Source organism: Macrotis lagotis, chromosome 1 (assembly GCF_037893015.1).
Source record: "Macrotis lagotis isolate mMagLag1 chromosome 1, bilby.v1.9.chrom.fasta, whole genome shotgun sequence".
Lineage (NCBI taxonomy): Eukaryota > Metazoa > Chordata > Mammalia > Peramelemorphia > Peramelidae > Macrotis > Macrotis lagotis.
The window spans coordinates 299279647-299296886 of record NC_133658.1 but is presented as its reverse complement, the minus strand read 5'-3'; the positions used below and the strand labels follow the sequence as shown (position 1 = coordinate 299296886).

The 17240-nt window shown below is 38.2% G+C and overlaps 1 protein-coding gene and 1 pseudogene across 1 annotated transcript; both read left to right on the top strand.

Moving 5' to 3' along the window:
• The first annotated feature begins 1168 nt into the window (after positions 1-1168).
• On the top strand, positions 1169-5015 carry LOC141516963 (metallothionein-4). Its single transcript, XM_074227915.1, has 3 exons — positions 1169-1227; positions 2464-2529; positions 4792-5015. The coding sequence occupies exons 1-3, from the start codon at positions 1197-1199 to the stop codon at positions 4881-4883; spliced, it is 189 nt and encodes a 62-aa protein (XP_074084016.1). The 5' UTR covers positions 1169-1196; the 3' UTR covers positions 4884-5015.
• A 10106-nt stretch (positions 5016-15121) lies between these two features.
• Positions 15122-15823, top strand: LOC141494026 (synaptosomal-associated protein 23 pseudogene; annotated as a pseudogene).
• Positions 15824-17240: the final 1417 nt, after the last annotated feature.

The following is a 17240-nucleotide window of genomic DNA, read 5'->3' as shown; positions in this document are numbered from 1 at the left end:
GGGAAAATCCTTGGGTTGAAGGAAGAAAAGGGGAAACATTTATTTAGCATCTATTCTACACTATCCACTGTACTAAGACCTTTTACAAATATTATCTCATCTGTTTCTCACAGTACTTTGAGGTAGTTGTTATTATTATTATTCCTATATTACAGTTGAGAAAACTGAGACAGAGGTTAAATGACTTCCATAGCTAATAAGTGTCTGAGACTTGACCTGAATTCAGGTCCTCATGACTCTAGGCCCAGAGCTCTATCTACTGTGCTACCTGCCTCTAGTAATGGAGAGACATCACAGGGTAGAGAGGGCAACAAATGTATATGAACAATTGGCTCACAGGGCTTGGAATTCAAAAACCCAGGTTTGAGGAAAGTTAGATATAGGGACGCAGACAGACAGACATACAGATGGATATAGATATAGTTATGGAGATAAATGATAGATAATTAGATATAGAAATATAGATAGGCAGAAGACAGATATAGAGATAGATTTAGAGATAGATGATAGATAAGTATATATAGAAATATTGTTATAAATAGATTTAGAGATAGATGATAGAAAAGTACATATAGAATATAGAGATATAGAAAGATTGACAGGTGACAGATGTGTAGATGTTAAATAAGTAAACATAAAATATAGAGATATAGATGGACAAATAGATAGATAAGTAAATATAGAAATTTAGAGATTAGATAGACCAGATAGACATGGAGATAGATGATAAATAAATATAGAAATAGAGAGAGAGAGAGATAGAAATATAGAAACTGGCAAACATACAGACAAAATACTAGTGACTGCTTAGCTTCTACTATTAGATTGCATTTGATTTCTTTTCCCTAGATTCCAAGATGTAGTGGAAAAACAGATGGCCAGGGCAGGCAAGTCACCTGCACCTCTAGTGAAAAATAAAATAAAATACTGGATGACAAACTTTAATTCTTCTGCCAGCTCTGCCTCCCTTCCCCCTTCACCTCTCCCTCCCTGGGAAAATCACATGACTAAACGGTATTGCCCTTCATCCCCAACAGGTGCCTGAGCAGGGCCGTGTGCAGGGCGTCTAGCTCCAGGGTGGGGAGGGGTGGGTCTCCCTCGCACCTACACTGCTATAAATAGAGCAAGTTCTGGGACTCCAGACTTAGCATCCCTTCTTTTCACCCCGTTTGAGCTCACTCCACCTGTCTGAGGCCATGGATCCTGGAGATTGTACCTGTATGTCTGGTAAGTGAAGCTGGGCTCTGGTGGACTCATTCAGGTTTGGGGAGAGAGTCTCTTTTTTCCTTTTTCCACTGAGGATATAATTAAGTTTTCTGATTTTTATCTCACATAAGAATAAGAACTTTAGCCTTAAACTTTTCCTCTTTCTATGGTTTTCATGAATAGATTTAATGACCTCCCTAAACTCAGTTCAGACCCAGATGACAGGTATGCTTTCTGGCAATGCTCTGATTTTGTTACCCCGCAGACTGAGTATAAGTCTTCTGAGGGACCCAATAAGTCTTAGTTACACAAATAACCTATTGTAAGCATTTCTAGATTCTAGAGCACCAAGATTAGATTTTGTTTACTCTCACTAGGGATTATGTAGTGGTATAAGCAGGGAGATCAGAGGAGATAGTGTTCAAAGTCATCCCATTGTTTGCAATATTATAAAGGCAATATTTCAAGAAAACTCAGAAGTCTTTAAAGTTCTTGTTAGAATAATAACAAGAACAAGGTGAGATGTGATGGGCAGACTCCCTGCCCATGATCCCTTAAACATAACTGTGACAATTAGTATCTGAATCAGATGAGGTACAAAGGTTTTAACTTGTAAAAATTGAAAATTTAAACAAAGGCATAATGAGAAAACATAAAATTGTGGCTTTTATTTCCCCAATTTGGGTTACATTTATTTGTGTTCATGTTGAAAGTCCTTTCCCCTTCTCCTTGGCTACTTCTCTCTCCACCCCTATAGAAATTAAGCTGCTTGAGGGTAACAACTGTCATTTTCATCTTCAGGTTACTGGTGTTTGCTTGGTCCAAAGCTTTGCCTTTACAAAGTAGATGCTTAATCACTATTTGAATGAATGAATGCATTCCATGAATGAATGAATGAAAGATATGGGCAGAATATCGTTACCTCCCCGAGTCAATTCTGAGAGTAGATTCCATTGAGCATTTCATCCAACTTAATTCTATGGTCCTTAATTTTAGTTAGCTGAAATCAGATGGTTACAGGAAATTTTTGAAGTTGGTTTTTTTCTTCAGCAGCATATGAGACTCAGGAGATCTAAAATCTGGCACACAAATGTGCTTTCCCCCTCATTTGCCTGGGGCACCCAATTCTCAATTGGGCATTACTGTTCCGCAGAAAATGCCTCAGACCTTGCAGCATGCCTGACCATAATGGGGACCCAAACTGACTCAGAGGATAGCAGCTGATCTCATGACAGTATTTTTGGTGATCTCTTATAGGAGGAATCTGTATCTGTGGTGACAACTGCAAATGTACATCCTGCAGCTGTAAGACATGTCGGAAAAGTGAGTATAGTGACACATGTGGTCCCTTTTACCAGTTACTTCCAGGTTCATAGTCCAAGGACCCAGTATAGATTCAGTTATATCTTTGGGAAGTTTATTTACAATATAGCCAGTAGAGAAGATCTAGCTTCTAATTCCATTCCTTCCACTCTTTTGCTGTGTGACTCCACAAGTTATTTCCTCTCTTTAAATCTTATTGTTTACTCTGTATAATGAGAGAATTTGATCAGTTAACCTCTAAGGTCATTTCCAACACTGATAGTCTATTTTTTTCATGGAATTTACAATTTTTAATCTTTGACTTCTTCTGTTCGAAGGTGTTTTTAATTCTCCTTTCACCCAAAGTGGATGCTAGAATATGGTTGCTTGTATGGGAAAAACAATCAGATTCTTTCCATTCTTATCTCCCTTTGTCCTCCTTGCTTCCTTCCCTAAATCTCTGAAACTTTTTTTGCCTGATCTCCCTCTAAAGGGGGAGTGAAACAGAGATCCCTGGAATAATTTTCTTTTTCTTTTTCTAAAAAACATTTATTTAGTATTTTTCCCCAATTACATATAAAAGCAATTTTAACATTAATTTTTAAAATTTTTGAGTTCCAAATTCTCTCTCCCTTTCTCCCTTCCTATAACTTTCATAGAGAAAGCAAGCAATTCGACATGGGTTATACATATGCAATCATGCCAAACATATTTTTCATATTAGAAAGAAAATACCAAAACCCCAAGAAAAATAAGGAAAGGTTTAAAAATGTTTGCTTCAATTTGCATTCAGGTGCCATCAGTTCTTTTTCTGGAGATAGATAACATTTTTCATCATAAGTCCTTCAGAATTGTCTTGAATTATTGTACTACTGAGAATAACTAAGCCATTCTTAGTTGATCATTGTGCAATATTGTTGTTACTATGTGTAATGTTCTCCTGGTTCTGCTCACTTAAATGCATCAGTTCATAGAAGTCTTTCCAGGTTTTTCTGGAATCATTTTGCTGATCATGTCTAATAGTACAATAATATACTATCATAATCACATACCTTGGGCAAGTTATTTAACCCTAATTGCTTCATATCCAGGGCCATGTCCAGTTGTCTGATTCATATCTGGCCACTGGACCCAGATGGCTCTGGAAGAGAAAGTGAGGCTTGTGACTCAGCACAGTCCCCCTCACACAAATCCAATTCACTTGTTTGTCATGGCATCACCTCCCTGATATCACGGTCTTCTTCAAGAATGAAGGATAAACATCATTCCATCTCAAGAATATACTACAATTTGTTAAGCTATTCCTCAATCAATGGGTATCCCTTCAATTTCCAATTCTTTGTCACCACAAAAAGAGTTGTTAAAATATATTTTTGTACATATATGTCCTTTTCTTTTTTTTAAATTTCTTGAAATATAAACCTAGTAGTGGTATTTATGGGTCAAAGAGAATGCATGGTTTAATTGCCCTTTGGGCATGTTTTTTAGGCCTCAGTAGTGGCGAACTGAAATTGAAGCCAATCAGAAATCAAGAACACAGGTGTCCATGCTTCTTTTCTCCTACTCCCAAGTCCCAACCCACCTGAAGATACCTATATTCCCTTTTGTATTAGAAGTGGACAGGTAGTGCAGTAGATAGGGCACTGACCTTGGATTCAGGAGGATAGTGGCACACTTGGAACTTACTAGCTGTGTGAGCTTGGACAAGTCACTTAACTCTGATTGCCCAACATCCAGGACTATCTCCAGTCATCCTGATTGTATCTGGCCACTGGACCCAGATGGCTCTGGAAGAGAAAGTGAGATTAGTGACTTAGTACAGCATCCCTGTCACTCAAATCCAATTGGATTTTGAAGCTATAAGCATGACTGAAGTGTCATGATCAGATTTAAAGACATCATGATCAGGATGAGTTTGTGATTAGGTTGTGGTTAGAACTGAATCTTGCCTGGGAGATTCTGAATTTTAAATCATGATGCTTGAGTAAGAAATGCAAGTTTTGTTTAGTGGTTCCCTTACCTCTTCATTTGTGGATTTCTAGTAAGAGGTCATAGACTTGCTTTAGAGTAATGGTCAAAGTAATAGTTTGAATAGTCATGAGCAGGGAGTCAAGGTCAGGATTGGGGAATCATCAGTTTGATGATGTTCAATTTAGAAAAACTTTTCCAATGCCTTTTCCTACACATATTTTAAGCCCTCATTCTTCTAGGAACTGATATTTCCTTCCCAAAGTTGAGTGGAAAGACTGACCCAGAACTAATTTTCTCCTTATCTCCTTTCAGGTTGTTGTCCCTGCTGCCCACCTGGCTGTGCCAAATGTGCCCAAGGCTGTATTTGCAAAGGAGGATCTAATAAGTGCAGTTGCTGCCCATGAAAATACATGTACAATGATTAGGTGGGATGGGGAGGGGAAGGATCACCAGGAAACCTTCTGTATATTTGCATATTTGAGAAAATGGCGTCCTTGTACAATGTGTTGTATTTTTTATATATTTGTCCAAGTTTAACCATGGTAACCTTCCTATAAGGCAATCTTAGCAATAAAAGTCTTGTCATATGTATTGAAAAATGAGAATTAATTTAACCCAACATCAGTAGAATATTGCAGTTTTGCTAAATATCTCCTGGCTTGGTGATCACAATGCAAAGAGGGTAGATGGGGTGGTCTTATAAGAAAACAGTTGCATTGCTTGAAAATTCCCAACACCAAGAAATATGGGCATTAATTAATTACTTCTGGTTTTGTTCCATCATACTAAGGTCTATTTTGATTCCTGGGAATGGTGGATTAGGCCAGGAGTATTCCATGTCTGCATTTTCATACATGTTTTTCACATAATTTAATAGAAAGATTAATTGGAGTATGGAACTTACTTGGTCTCCAGATGTATGCGCGCTCGCGCGCGCGCGCGTGTGTGTGTGTGTGTGTGTGTGTGTGTGTGTGTGTGCGTGTGTGAAAAACCTTCCATAATCATAATAGTCAAAGACAAGTTTGAGATGAACTGTGATCAGGTTGTGAATGACTGGGCAGTGTAATACAAGGAGTCCATCATATATTGCTTTTTCAATAAGGAAGATGGGAGGCAGGAGGGAGAAAAGGTGGATCTTAATCTGAAAATAAAATAAAGTATAATTTGACAACAACAACAAAGAGCCTATTAAAATCCCAGTTGTGCCTATTTTATGTAAAACACTCCCATGCTCTGGACCTCAGTATTTTCATCTATAAAATAAGAGGATTAAAAAAGATAGATTCTATGACCTTTCCATGTCTGATATCCCTGCATTTGTAGACAGTTATTTTTCTTAAAAGTCTACATCTATAAACCTTAAAGCATTTCACATGATCTATGAACATTCCCTATGATGTTGAAATATTGCCAGTGTGATGATATCTCATCCCAGAAATCATTAGCATCTCTCCAGTACTTTTTCTTTGTTTTTGCAAAGCAATGACATTAAGTGACTTATCCAAGGACACATAACTAAATAATTTTTTTTCAAGAATTCAAGGGGGAGGGTGGCCCTGGAGTCAGGAGGACCTGAGTTCAACTCTAGCCTCAGATACTTAATAATTACCTAGTTGTGTGACTTTGAGCAAGTCATTTAACCTCATTTAAGCCTTGCAAAAAACAAAAGCATTTCCTTTTCTGGCTCTTTTTTGCATATGAGGAAACTGAGGCAAGAAGGGTTAAGTGACTTGCCCAGGGTCACACAGCTAGTGTCTAAGGCTGGATTTGAATTCAGAAAGGGAAGTCTTCCTGACTTCAGGACTGGTATTCCACCTACAATGCATCTTCTAGCTGCTCCATGGAAGAGAGAAATGGTAATATGAACACTGATAATGATGGTAAGTATGAAAGCATAGAATTACAACAAATCCAAACTGATCTCAGAGAACTTCTATTTAATCCAGAACAAGCATTTCCCTCTAGAGAATAACCAACAAATGGACACTCAGCCTCCTAACTTGGAAGCTTCTAGTGATGGGGAAATACTGTACCCCCATTTGTCTCTTGAATCACCCTAAATAACTCTAAATCATTAGATTATAGGCCCCTTGAAATCAGTGTCTGTGTTTCCTTTTGCTTGCATTAATATACCCAGCACTTAACATAAACATTGAAGAAAGAAAGTTTTTCTTCCTTCTTTCCTAATTGTTAAGGAAGTTTTCCCTTATATTAAGCTGAAGTCTGCGTCTATGTGGATTCTATTATTGTTCCCAGTTCCATCTCCCAGATCAAGCAAAAAAAAAAGTAATCTCTTTCACACATGATAATGTGTCAAATATTTGAAGTTAACTATTGAGTTTTATCTGGATGAAACATTCCTAGTGCCCCCCAAACAATATTCTAGTTTATCAACGTTCCTCCTAAAATGAAGCTTTCAGAGTTGAACCTAATACAGATAGAATGTGTATCTGGGGAAAGAGTATGATCAATTTTCTAATCCTGGACAACCCCATTCCTCTTTTAATTCAGTCCAGAGTCAATTTCATATTTGGACAGAGGAAGAGCTTTGGAATCAGGGAGATCTGGTTCCAATTCCTTCTGTGAGACCATGTACAAATTGTTTAACCTCTTAGTGTCCCAGGCAACTCTTTTTTTTTTTGCAAGGCAGTGGGGTTAAGTAACTTGCCCAAGGTCACACAGCTAGGTAATTATTAAGTGTCTGAAGTCAGATTTGAACTCAGGTCCTCCTTCATGATTGGTGCTCTAACAGGCAATTCTTAAGATTGCAAACTGCAGTTGATTTACTGATCGTTGTCCAGAGAACTTCCATACTGAGACATACTCTGATAAAATACTAAGAACTAATAGATCCAGAACTACCCCCCCCTCCAAAAAATATTAGCTTTTTTGGCCATCATATCACACTCTTGGATTATACTTAACCAGAAGTACAAATTTTTTAGCTGCAATGTTGTCTAGCCATTCTGTTTTGTTTTAAGCCCAATCTATCCTTATTTACATTTAGTCTTATTAATTTTTTCTTATTAGATTTGTCACAACTTTTGAGGCTACTGAGATTTTTTTGGATCCTGTCTCTATCGTACGATGAATGTTACCCCTTCTTAGCTTCATATGATTTACAAATTTAACAACTATGCCATCTATTCTCTCATTCAAAGTGCTGAATAAAATGGCAAACATCACAGGAGCCAAGGAAAGATTCTGGGGAGAAATCCTCCAGAGCAGTACATTCAAGTCTGAAACCAAATTCTTAATGACTAATACTGTTAGGATGTAGTTACCCACCAGTTACAAAACCATCTAACTATACTACTATTTAGCTCATATCTTTAAATTTTGTACATAACAGTAGAATGAGTTTTGTCAAATGAGGTGTCCAAAATTTAGGTAAATTGTAATAATTTTAAAAAATGAAATTAGGTTAATCATATGAACTGTTTTAAATAAAGCCATACTGTCTCTTGTATCTACTACAGTTGATCCTAAACATTCACTAACCATCCTTTGAAAAATTTTGTCAGGGATAATATTTGATTCCCTAACTATGGTTTACAGATTATGTTCCATTTATGAATATTGGACCAATTTTTGCAGAGCTTTGGCTTCCTGTGATCTTCCAGAAATTGTTGAAAATGACTCAAGAATAATGCCTGACACTTTTTTTTTGGTACATTGCTATAGGTTTATCTGGGCCTGCTGATTTCAATGCATAAAATGCAACTCAATGCACTCTTGCTTACGCACCATTGACACTTTGGTCTGCCTTGCCTTAAGACCAGGTCTATTACATTACGCCTTTCCCCTAGAGATCTTTAAGTACCCTTAAGGAGATTTGAGAATGTCTATTCTCCACACACAGTAGCTCAAGCCTCCACTGACTGTGTAATTTTAATTTTAGGGGTACCCTGCTCTTCAGTTCCATTTAATCACTAAATAATCAGATTACTTTTAAAATGTTTTATTATTTATATACTTTTAACATTTAAAAAATTTTGATTTTCAAATGATGTCCCAGGTCCTCCTCCACCTATTGGGAAGGCAAGCAATATAATATCAAATATCCATCGAAATCATGTAAAACATATTTTTATATTAGCTCTATTGCCAAAAAACAAACCCCAAGCAACAAGAAATATAAAGAAAGTAGAAAACTTGACTTCAATTTGCACAAAGTTCATCAGTTCTCTCTCTGAAAGAGGATAGTATTTTTCACTGAGTCCTTTGGAATTGTCTTTGAGCATTGTATTCAGAGTAACTAAAGAACAGCCAATATTATTACAATATAGATATTACTGTATACAATGTTGACCTGATTCTGTTTGCTTCACTTTGAATCAGTTCATATAGACTTCCCATATTTTCTGAAACCATCCCCCTTCATAATTTCTTATAGCACAAAAGTATTCCATCACAATTATATGCCACAATTTATTCAGCCATTCTCCAATTGATGAGCATCTCCTTAATTTCTAATTAATTGCCATCACAGAAAGAACTGCTGAAAATATTTTTGTACTTATAGTGCCTTTCCATTTTTCTTTGATTTTTTTAGGATATAGTAGTGGCATTAGTTGAGTCAAAAGATATGCACAGTTTTATAGATTTTGGGGCATAGTTTCAATTGCTCTCTAGAATGAGTGGAACAGTTCAAAATCCACCAACAGTTCATTACTGTATCAGTTTTCCCACATCACCTCAAGCATCTGTTGTTCCAATAGGTGTGAGATGGTACTCAGAGTTGCTTTAATTTGTATTTCTATAATTAATAGTGATTTAGAGATTTTTATATGACTATAGATAACTTTGATTTCTTCTTCTAAAAGCTCACTGTTCATATTCAATCTTGACCATTCATCAATTAGGAGATGGCTCTTATTTTTATAAATTTGATTGTTTGGTATATATTTGAGAAATGAAGAATTTTTCAGAGAAATTTGCTTTAAAATTTTTTATATTATTTTGTCTGTAATACCTTTTATCAAAATGTAATGTCTCTGATTATCCCCTTTAAATGTATTTTTGCTTTTGCTTTGTCTGAGATCATGATTGCTACCCCTGCCTTTTTTTAACTTCAGCTTCAGCATAATAGATTCTACTCCAGCCCCTTATTTTAACTGTCTGCCACTCTATTTCAAGTGTGTCTCTTGCAAATAATATATTCTTAGATTCTGGTTTCTAATTCATTCTTCTATTTCCATTTTATGGGTGAGTTCACCTCATTGTGCAGTGGATAGAGCAAAGGAGTCAGGAGGACCTGAGTTCAAATGTGACCTCAGACACATAATACTTACCTTGGGCAAGTCACTTAACCCCACTGCCAGGCAAACCCCCCCCCCAAAAAAAAAAGAGGTGAATGGCAAAACTATCTTTACATGTAGTTGGAATAATAAATAAATTTAGATTAAAAGAAAGTCTTTGACTTCCATTACAATTGTGATAAAAGCAATTATCGTTGCCCTTGTAATCTTTAGGTTCTTGACCAAGATCATGTAATCCTTGGAAATACTTTGGAAATTCCACTAGCAATATCACTTGAATCCATGCAAAATCATCAGAAGTGTGCAGTTGTCATTATTTCAATAATATCTTACATTTATCTGGTGCTTTAACACAATTTATATAGTATGCTCACATGTTCCCCTGACACAACAACTTTTTGAGACAGACAACAAAAGTATTGTGTGTGTGTGTGTGTGTGTGTGTGTGTGTATACATATGTCCATTTTATAAAGAACCAAAAGGAGACAGATTACTTGGCCAAGATCACATTACATCACATCACAAGATCACCACCATGTACCCTTTCTAAAATACTATGCTGATTCTTCCATTATGATGTTAATTTTTTGTCTATTATGTCTCTGGCACTGTGATAGGCTGTAGAGATTAAATAGATAAATGAACAAATAGACAAATAGAAGACAAATGAAGAGACTGCTAGACAAAATGAAAAAAAGTCCTGGACCTCAAGGAGCTTATATTCTATCTAAAAAAATACAATCTTTACCAGATAAGATATTGAAATAATTTGAAACAGAAAAGAGCACTCAAAATTAAAGTGACCCCGAAAGTTTTCCTCTAGGAATTGGCAGGTGAATTGTACTTTGAAAGAAGCAAAGAATTTTGAGAAGTGGCTTTTAATAAGATGACTTCCCCATATATGGTGTAACAAGTGCAAAGGTATGAAGGAATGATGCTCTTGAGAAATAGCAAGGTGTCAGAACTACATGGAATGTGAGGCTTCAGACAATTTGGGCCCACTTCTCTCATTTATCAGGGACTAATAATGTTTTTCCCTCATTTTTGAAAAAGACCACAACATCAGGGAGGTGATGGCATGACAGACATGTGAATTGGATTTGAGTGAGGGGGTGCTGGGATAAGTCACCAGCCTCACTTTTTCCTCCAGAGCCATCTGGATCAAGTGGCCAATTATGAATTAGGACAACCAGAGATGGTCCTAGATGCAGGGCAATCAGAGTTAAGTGACTTGCCCAAGGTCACACAACTAGTAAGTGGCAAGTGTCTGAGGCTGGATTCAAACTGCTGTCCTCCTGAATCCTAATTGCCCTATCATGGACTAGAAAGCTCTTTTTTTTTTCTGAAGCTCAAATGATACTTCTGAATATTTTTGCCTTTTGCCATCCTAACTTTATTTCATAGAATCATCAAGCTCAATTCTAAAAAATATACTTATATTTATTTAGATATTAAATATAAATTTTAGTAGCACTGCTCTTCCTCCCACCCCAACCCCAATAAATTTATTTGGAAATAAACACATTTTTTGTTCTAATCACAGGATTTTCTTCTATGCAAATGATGGGAGTTTTCTTCTTCTCAATCAAACTTTTATCTAGCTTTTGATTTTTATTTTATTTTTCTTGGCATCTGGGTGATGAAGTATGGCACTGAAATATGGTGCTGAACTTGGCCACAGGAAGACTTAAATTCAATTCCTACCTACACGAAATACTTATTAACTGTGAGATCCTAGGCAAGTCACTTAACTTCTCTAGCCTCAGTTTTTTCCAATAATAAAATGAGGATAATAATAGCACTTTCCTCCCAAGTTTGTTGTGAGAATGAAATGAAATCTGGGACTTTAAAAACCTTAAAGTCCTTTGAAGTATTAGCTATTATTATGACTATTACTGTTCTTATTATTGTGACAATTGGTTTCTGAAGAATACCACTCCAGAAGGACCTAGAATAGTGACTCAGGTGCAATCAGTGCTAGGAAAATCTTTTTCTAGGACACAGAGTTTCCACCTTTATCTTCTGGAAGGGCAGAAGCAAAACTAATACCAAAGTTTATTAATACCAGACTGTTATTTCCAGGGATCTTAGGAGCATGGTTTTTTGTTTTTTTTTTTAATATTTTTGCAAGGCAAACGGGGTTAAGTGGCTTGCCCAAGGCCACACAGCTAGGTAATTATTAAGTGTCTGAGGCAGGATTTGAATTCAGGTACTCCTGACTCCAGGGCCGGTTCTCTTTCCACTGTGCCACCTAACTGCCCCTTAGGAGCATGTTTGAAATGGTAAAATCTCCAAAAACATCCTCTTCATTTTATATTTGTGTCACAACCTTCCCAATATTTCTTGCTCAGAAGGAGTGTTTTTTAGGTCAGTAATTTAGAGTTCTAGCCAGTCAAGGATCTTTCAATAGCTTTCAGGTATAAGTAACTGGAGTCACAAAAAGGCAACTGGAGTAGATATTCCTGTAAAGCTTGGTGATGCCAAACCATCAGCTTGATCTCCCATCACTGCTCTGCTCAAAACCTTTTACGGATTCTCTTTTAACAATAGCATTAATCTAAGAGCAACCCAGTATTCAGAACCTTTCTCCAAATGTCCTACTTACTGCTTCTTACCCAGGAATTCCATCTTCCCCTCTGAATCCTTGCCCAGGCAATCCTTCATCCATGCCTGAAGAGCATTGTCCTCTCACCTCTACCCCTTACTGTCCCTCATCTCCTTCCAAATTCTATTCAAGCTAGGATCAGAAATTAAAGTCAGAAGAAATCTTAGAAGTCATCTAGTCCAATCTCCTCATTATAGAGATGAAAAGACCAAGAGTCAGAGAAGTTTAGTGACCTGCCCTTGGTCACAGAATGGAAAGCAGCAGAGACAAATTTTGAACCCAAGGTCCTCTGCCTTTTATTCATGTGTTCTTTCCCTTTCTCTTCTCCCCCCCCCCCCCATAGATTGTTGCTACAATCTGCCCCAAACCTATAACTGAATTTTAAGAGTTGGGTGATGGGAAACAGGATGGATGTGGCTTGTCTCCTGACAATCATTGTACTTCTCAGACTACCTATAGAAGACAGAAAGACCTCAAGGTGGAGTCCATGAAGGTCCAGTAACCTGGGCAGGAAACTCACTCTCATTGGCTGTAGAGGGAGCTCCAGGATTAGAAAAGGAATGAGAGTCACCTACCTAAGCCTGACTGCCTGGAAGTAACATTGGATGAACAATTTTTCCTGCTGTCCGAGAACAAGATAATACTAGAGCACATCTGTAAATCCCTTAATTATTTACAAAGCATTTTACTTACCTGATCGCATTTAATCTTTATTGGAAGACAAGTACAGTCATTTTACAGGAAAATATTCCCATTTCATAGAGGAGGAAACTGAGACTCAGAAAAAGTAAAAGTTATACAGTTTTTATGTGTCTGAGTCAGAATGAAAATTCAACTCCTCTGATACCAAATCCAACATTCTTTCAACTACATCATGTTTAGAGAGCCCTTTCAACATTCCCCTTTTCCAATTCTCCATTCAAGTTTCATTCCATACATGATCTTTAATCCAGGCAAGAAGCAGGAAGAAAAAAAGCAGGAGTCCTTATCTAGTTTCTTTTAGTAATCTACACATTTGCAAGATTATAGAGGTGAGGAGAGAGGGAAAGATGTAGCTTTATGGCTAAATCACTGGGACAACATAGTCAGAGGCCTGAAAAGAACTACAAAATGGGGGTGGAGGCAAGATGGTGATAGAAGAGCCTCTCTTAGGTGCTCTCTCTCTATCTCTCTCTCTCTCTAATATTTCAAAACTCATAAAATAAGGACTCTAACTAAATTTTTGAGAGACAGAACCTATAGAGGGATTCAGTGAGGCAATTCTCCAGCCCAAGGTAATCTGGAAAATAGTGGAAAGGCTCCGTTCCACGGGGTTGGAGGGGCGGTCCGCCAGAGTGAAGGAACTTCAGCCTCCCGGAGGTAGCCCCAGGGTGCCTGGGAGCCACACAGCTCAAAGCAGCAGGGGTAGTTTCATGACTTTCACCCCAGGGAGCACCAGGCACAAATTGGAAGATCAGCCAGGGGCCTTTGCTAGGGCGAGCACATGAAGCCCAGTCCTCAGAGCACTCAGCTAGCAGCCCAGATCCAGGAAATGGAAGCAGGTGGAGCGGATAAGAAGGAGCCCCCAGGCAACTGAGCCTTGAGTTATCAGCCTAGGTAGGGGAGTGGAGAGAGACTTCTGAGGTCTGTCCTCTGTACCTGGAGCAGGACTCTGGGACTCTGACCACATTCAGATGCTGATCACAGTCTAGGGCCCCCCCCCAATAAAACAACAGCCCTGTGGCAGAGAGGTGTGCTTGTGGTCATTCACAGACCAGGAGGGAAGACAGAGCCTCATACACTGAGATCTTTGTGGGGGGCAGGTTTCCAATAATACTCAAAAGCTCAGGAAGCACCCCCAAACCAGGCACAGGTTGGGGAAAATGAGTAAACAGAGAAAAAAGAGGTACACCATTGAGAAACACATTGTCTGTGATCCCAAGAAGGATCAAAATACTCAGTCAGAAGATGAGGAAGTACAAACTCCTACATCTAAAGACTTCAAGAAAAATGGAAATTGGACTCGGGATACGACAGAGCTCAGAAAAGATTTTGATAATCAAGTGAGGGAGACAGAAGAAAAATTGGGGAAAGAAATGAGAGAGATGTAGGAAAAACATGAAAAAGAAGTCAGCAGCTTAGTCAAGGAGATCCAAAAATATGCTGAAGAAAATAATATGTTAAAAACCAGCAGAGGTCAAATGGATAAAATGGTTCAAAAAGTTATTGAGGAGAAGAATGCTTTAAAAAGCAGGGCTGTCCATATGAAAAAAGAGATAAGAAAGCTCTCTGAGGAAAACAAATCCTTCAGATGTAGAATAGAACTGAGGGAGGCTGCTGACTTTATGAGAAATCAAGAAACAATACTTCAAAACCAAAAGAATTGGGCGGCTAGGTGGTATAGTGGATAAAGCACTGGCCTTGGAGTCAGGAGTACCTGGGTTCAAATCCAGTCTCAGACACTTCATAACTACCTAGCTGTGTGGTCTTGGGCAAGCCACTTAACCCCATTTGCCTTGCAAAAAACCTAAAAAAAAAAAGAAAAAAGAAAAAATTAGAAGGAAATGTGAACCATCTCATTGAAAAAACAACTGATCTGGAAAACAGATTCAAGAAAGATAATTAAAAATTACTGGGATACTGGAAAGTCATGATCAGGAAAAGAGCCTTGACATCATTTTTAAAGAATTCCTGATCTCGGGCTAGGTCTGGGTTGAAGAGGACTGGCTGGGGAGGAAGGGCGGCAGAGGTTTCTGAATATCTCAGTTGCTGTTTCTTTGTTTACCAAGAATTTTGATCCATCATGGATAATCTGTCAGCAGAAGTTCAGCTAAGGGCTCAGCAGGTGACTGATGAGTCCCTGGAAAGCACAAGGAGAATCCTGGGTTTAGTCACTGAGTCTCAGGATGCAGGAATCAAAACCATCACTATGCTGGATGAACAAGGGGAAAAACTGATTCGCATAGAAGAAGGCATGTACCAAATAAACAAAGACATGAGAGAAGCAGAGAAGACACTAACAGAACTCAACAAATGTTGTGGACTTTGTGTTTGCCCTTGCAATAGGACAACAAATTTTGAATCTGGCAAGGCCTATAAGACAACATGGGCTGAAGGTGGAGACAATTCATCTAGTAATGTGGTTTCTAAGCAGCCAGGCTGTATGACAAATGGTCAGCTTCAGCAAACAGCTGCAGGAGGAGCCAGTGGTGGATACATTAAACGGATAACTAATGATGCCAGAGAAGATGAAATGGAAGAAAATTTGACTCAAGTAGGCAGTATCCTGGGGAACTTGAAAACCATGGCCATAGACATGGGCAATGAAATTGACTCTCAAAACAAGCAAATAGAAAGAATCATGAGAAGGCTGATACTAACAAAGATCAAATTGATAATGCCAATGCCAGAGCAAAGAAACTCATCGACAGTCAAATATGTTGCTGCTGCCTTCATCTGGGAATTCTTTTATCTGCTATGTCCTCCAATTCTTCATGAATCACTCACTAACTTTCAGTGTTTGAAATTTCTTTGCCCCAACAACCCACTCTAAGCAAAGAGATGGGAAGAGAGGGTCAGAGGAGTAAAACAGACCCTGTCATTTGGTTTCAAATTCTTGCTCTTCTCCCTTGTGAGCAGATTGATATAAAACTATTCAGTCTTTTCTTTGGGGAAGTACATATGTACATATGCCGACGTTGTTTTTCTAAACCCTTAAAATTGTTATACATCCTTGTTTCACTCAGGATTTTTAAGCATTGCCAAAGACAACAATGGAGGAGGGAGTGGAGGGAATGTATGAGATTTGGGAGAATTATTTGTTGTTACTTTTGTTATACCAGTAAATGTTCTATAGCCCTAACTACATTGAAAAGTTACATAGAAAAAATGTCTAGTCATATCCTATCCACCTTTGAAAATAATTGGGTTCATTGTTAGTTTATCTGACAATGGACAAGTCATTCCAGCTTTCAATGTCCCAAGGCAGCTAGCTGCCTGCTACCCTAAAAGCTGCAGAGCATGCTGCATCAGAAATCACAGGTCAGGACCAAAAACAAAGTCCTTAAGGTAAGGATAGGAATATATTTGCTTCTTGGCTAATCTTTGTTTTTGGAGATTATGATTCTTAAAAATCACAAAATCTTAAAACATGCTGAAGAGTAACTTTTTTGAAAGTAAAGGAATTTAGTTTTTCTCCAAATGATTGCTTAAAGGACATATGTGAGTGATGGAGGATAGGGTGGTCTGTGGAAGAGAGTGGTCAGATATAACACATTGTCTTTTTCACTTCTTGCAAGGGGCTGGGATTGGGTGGCCTGTCCGGGACCACAGGGCCAAGTGGTTGCTGGGCCTTAGGGGTGGTATGTGGGCTCAGGGCCTCTTGGCTTCAGGGTCAGTGATCTGTCTGCTGTGCCACTCAGCTACCCTACAGCACATTTAAGAAGAGGGACAAAGTGAAAGGAGAGAAAAAATATAGTATATGGTAGTGGAGAAGTACGAATGGAGGGAGTTGTGATCAGCAATGGCAACGGTGGAAAAATATGGATTTATCATAAAGAATGTGATCCACCCACCACAGAGCTGAAGGTGTTGGAACACAGACAGAAGCACATTTACTATTACTATTATTATTATTATTATTATTTATTATTGTTATTATTATTATTTGGGGGGGGTTGCAGGGCAAATGGGATTGAGTGGCTTGCCTAGGGCCACACAACTGGGTGATCGTTGGGTGTCTGAGGCCAGATTTGGGCTTGGGTGCTCCTGGCTCCAGGGCCAGTGCTCTGTCTGCTGTGCCACCTAGCCACCCCTATTATTATTATTATTATTATTATTATTATTTTATTTTGGGTTTTTTGGTCTTTGCAGGGCAATGGGGTTGGGGTGGCTTGTGCAGGGTCACACAGCTGGG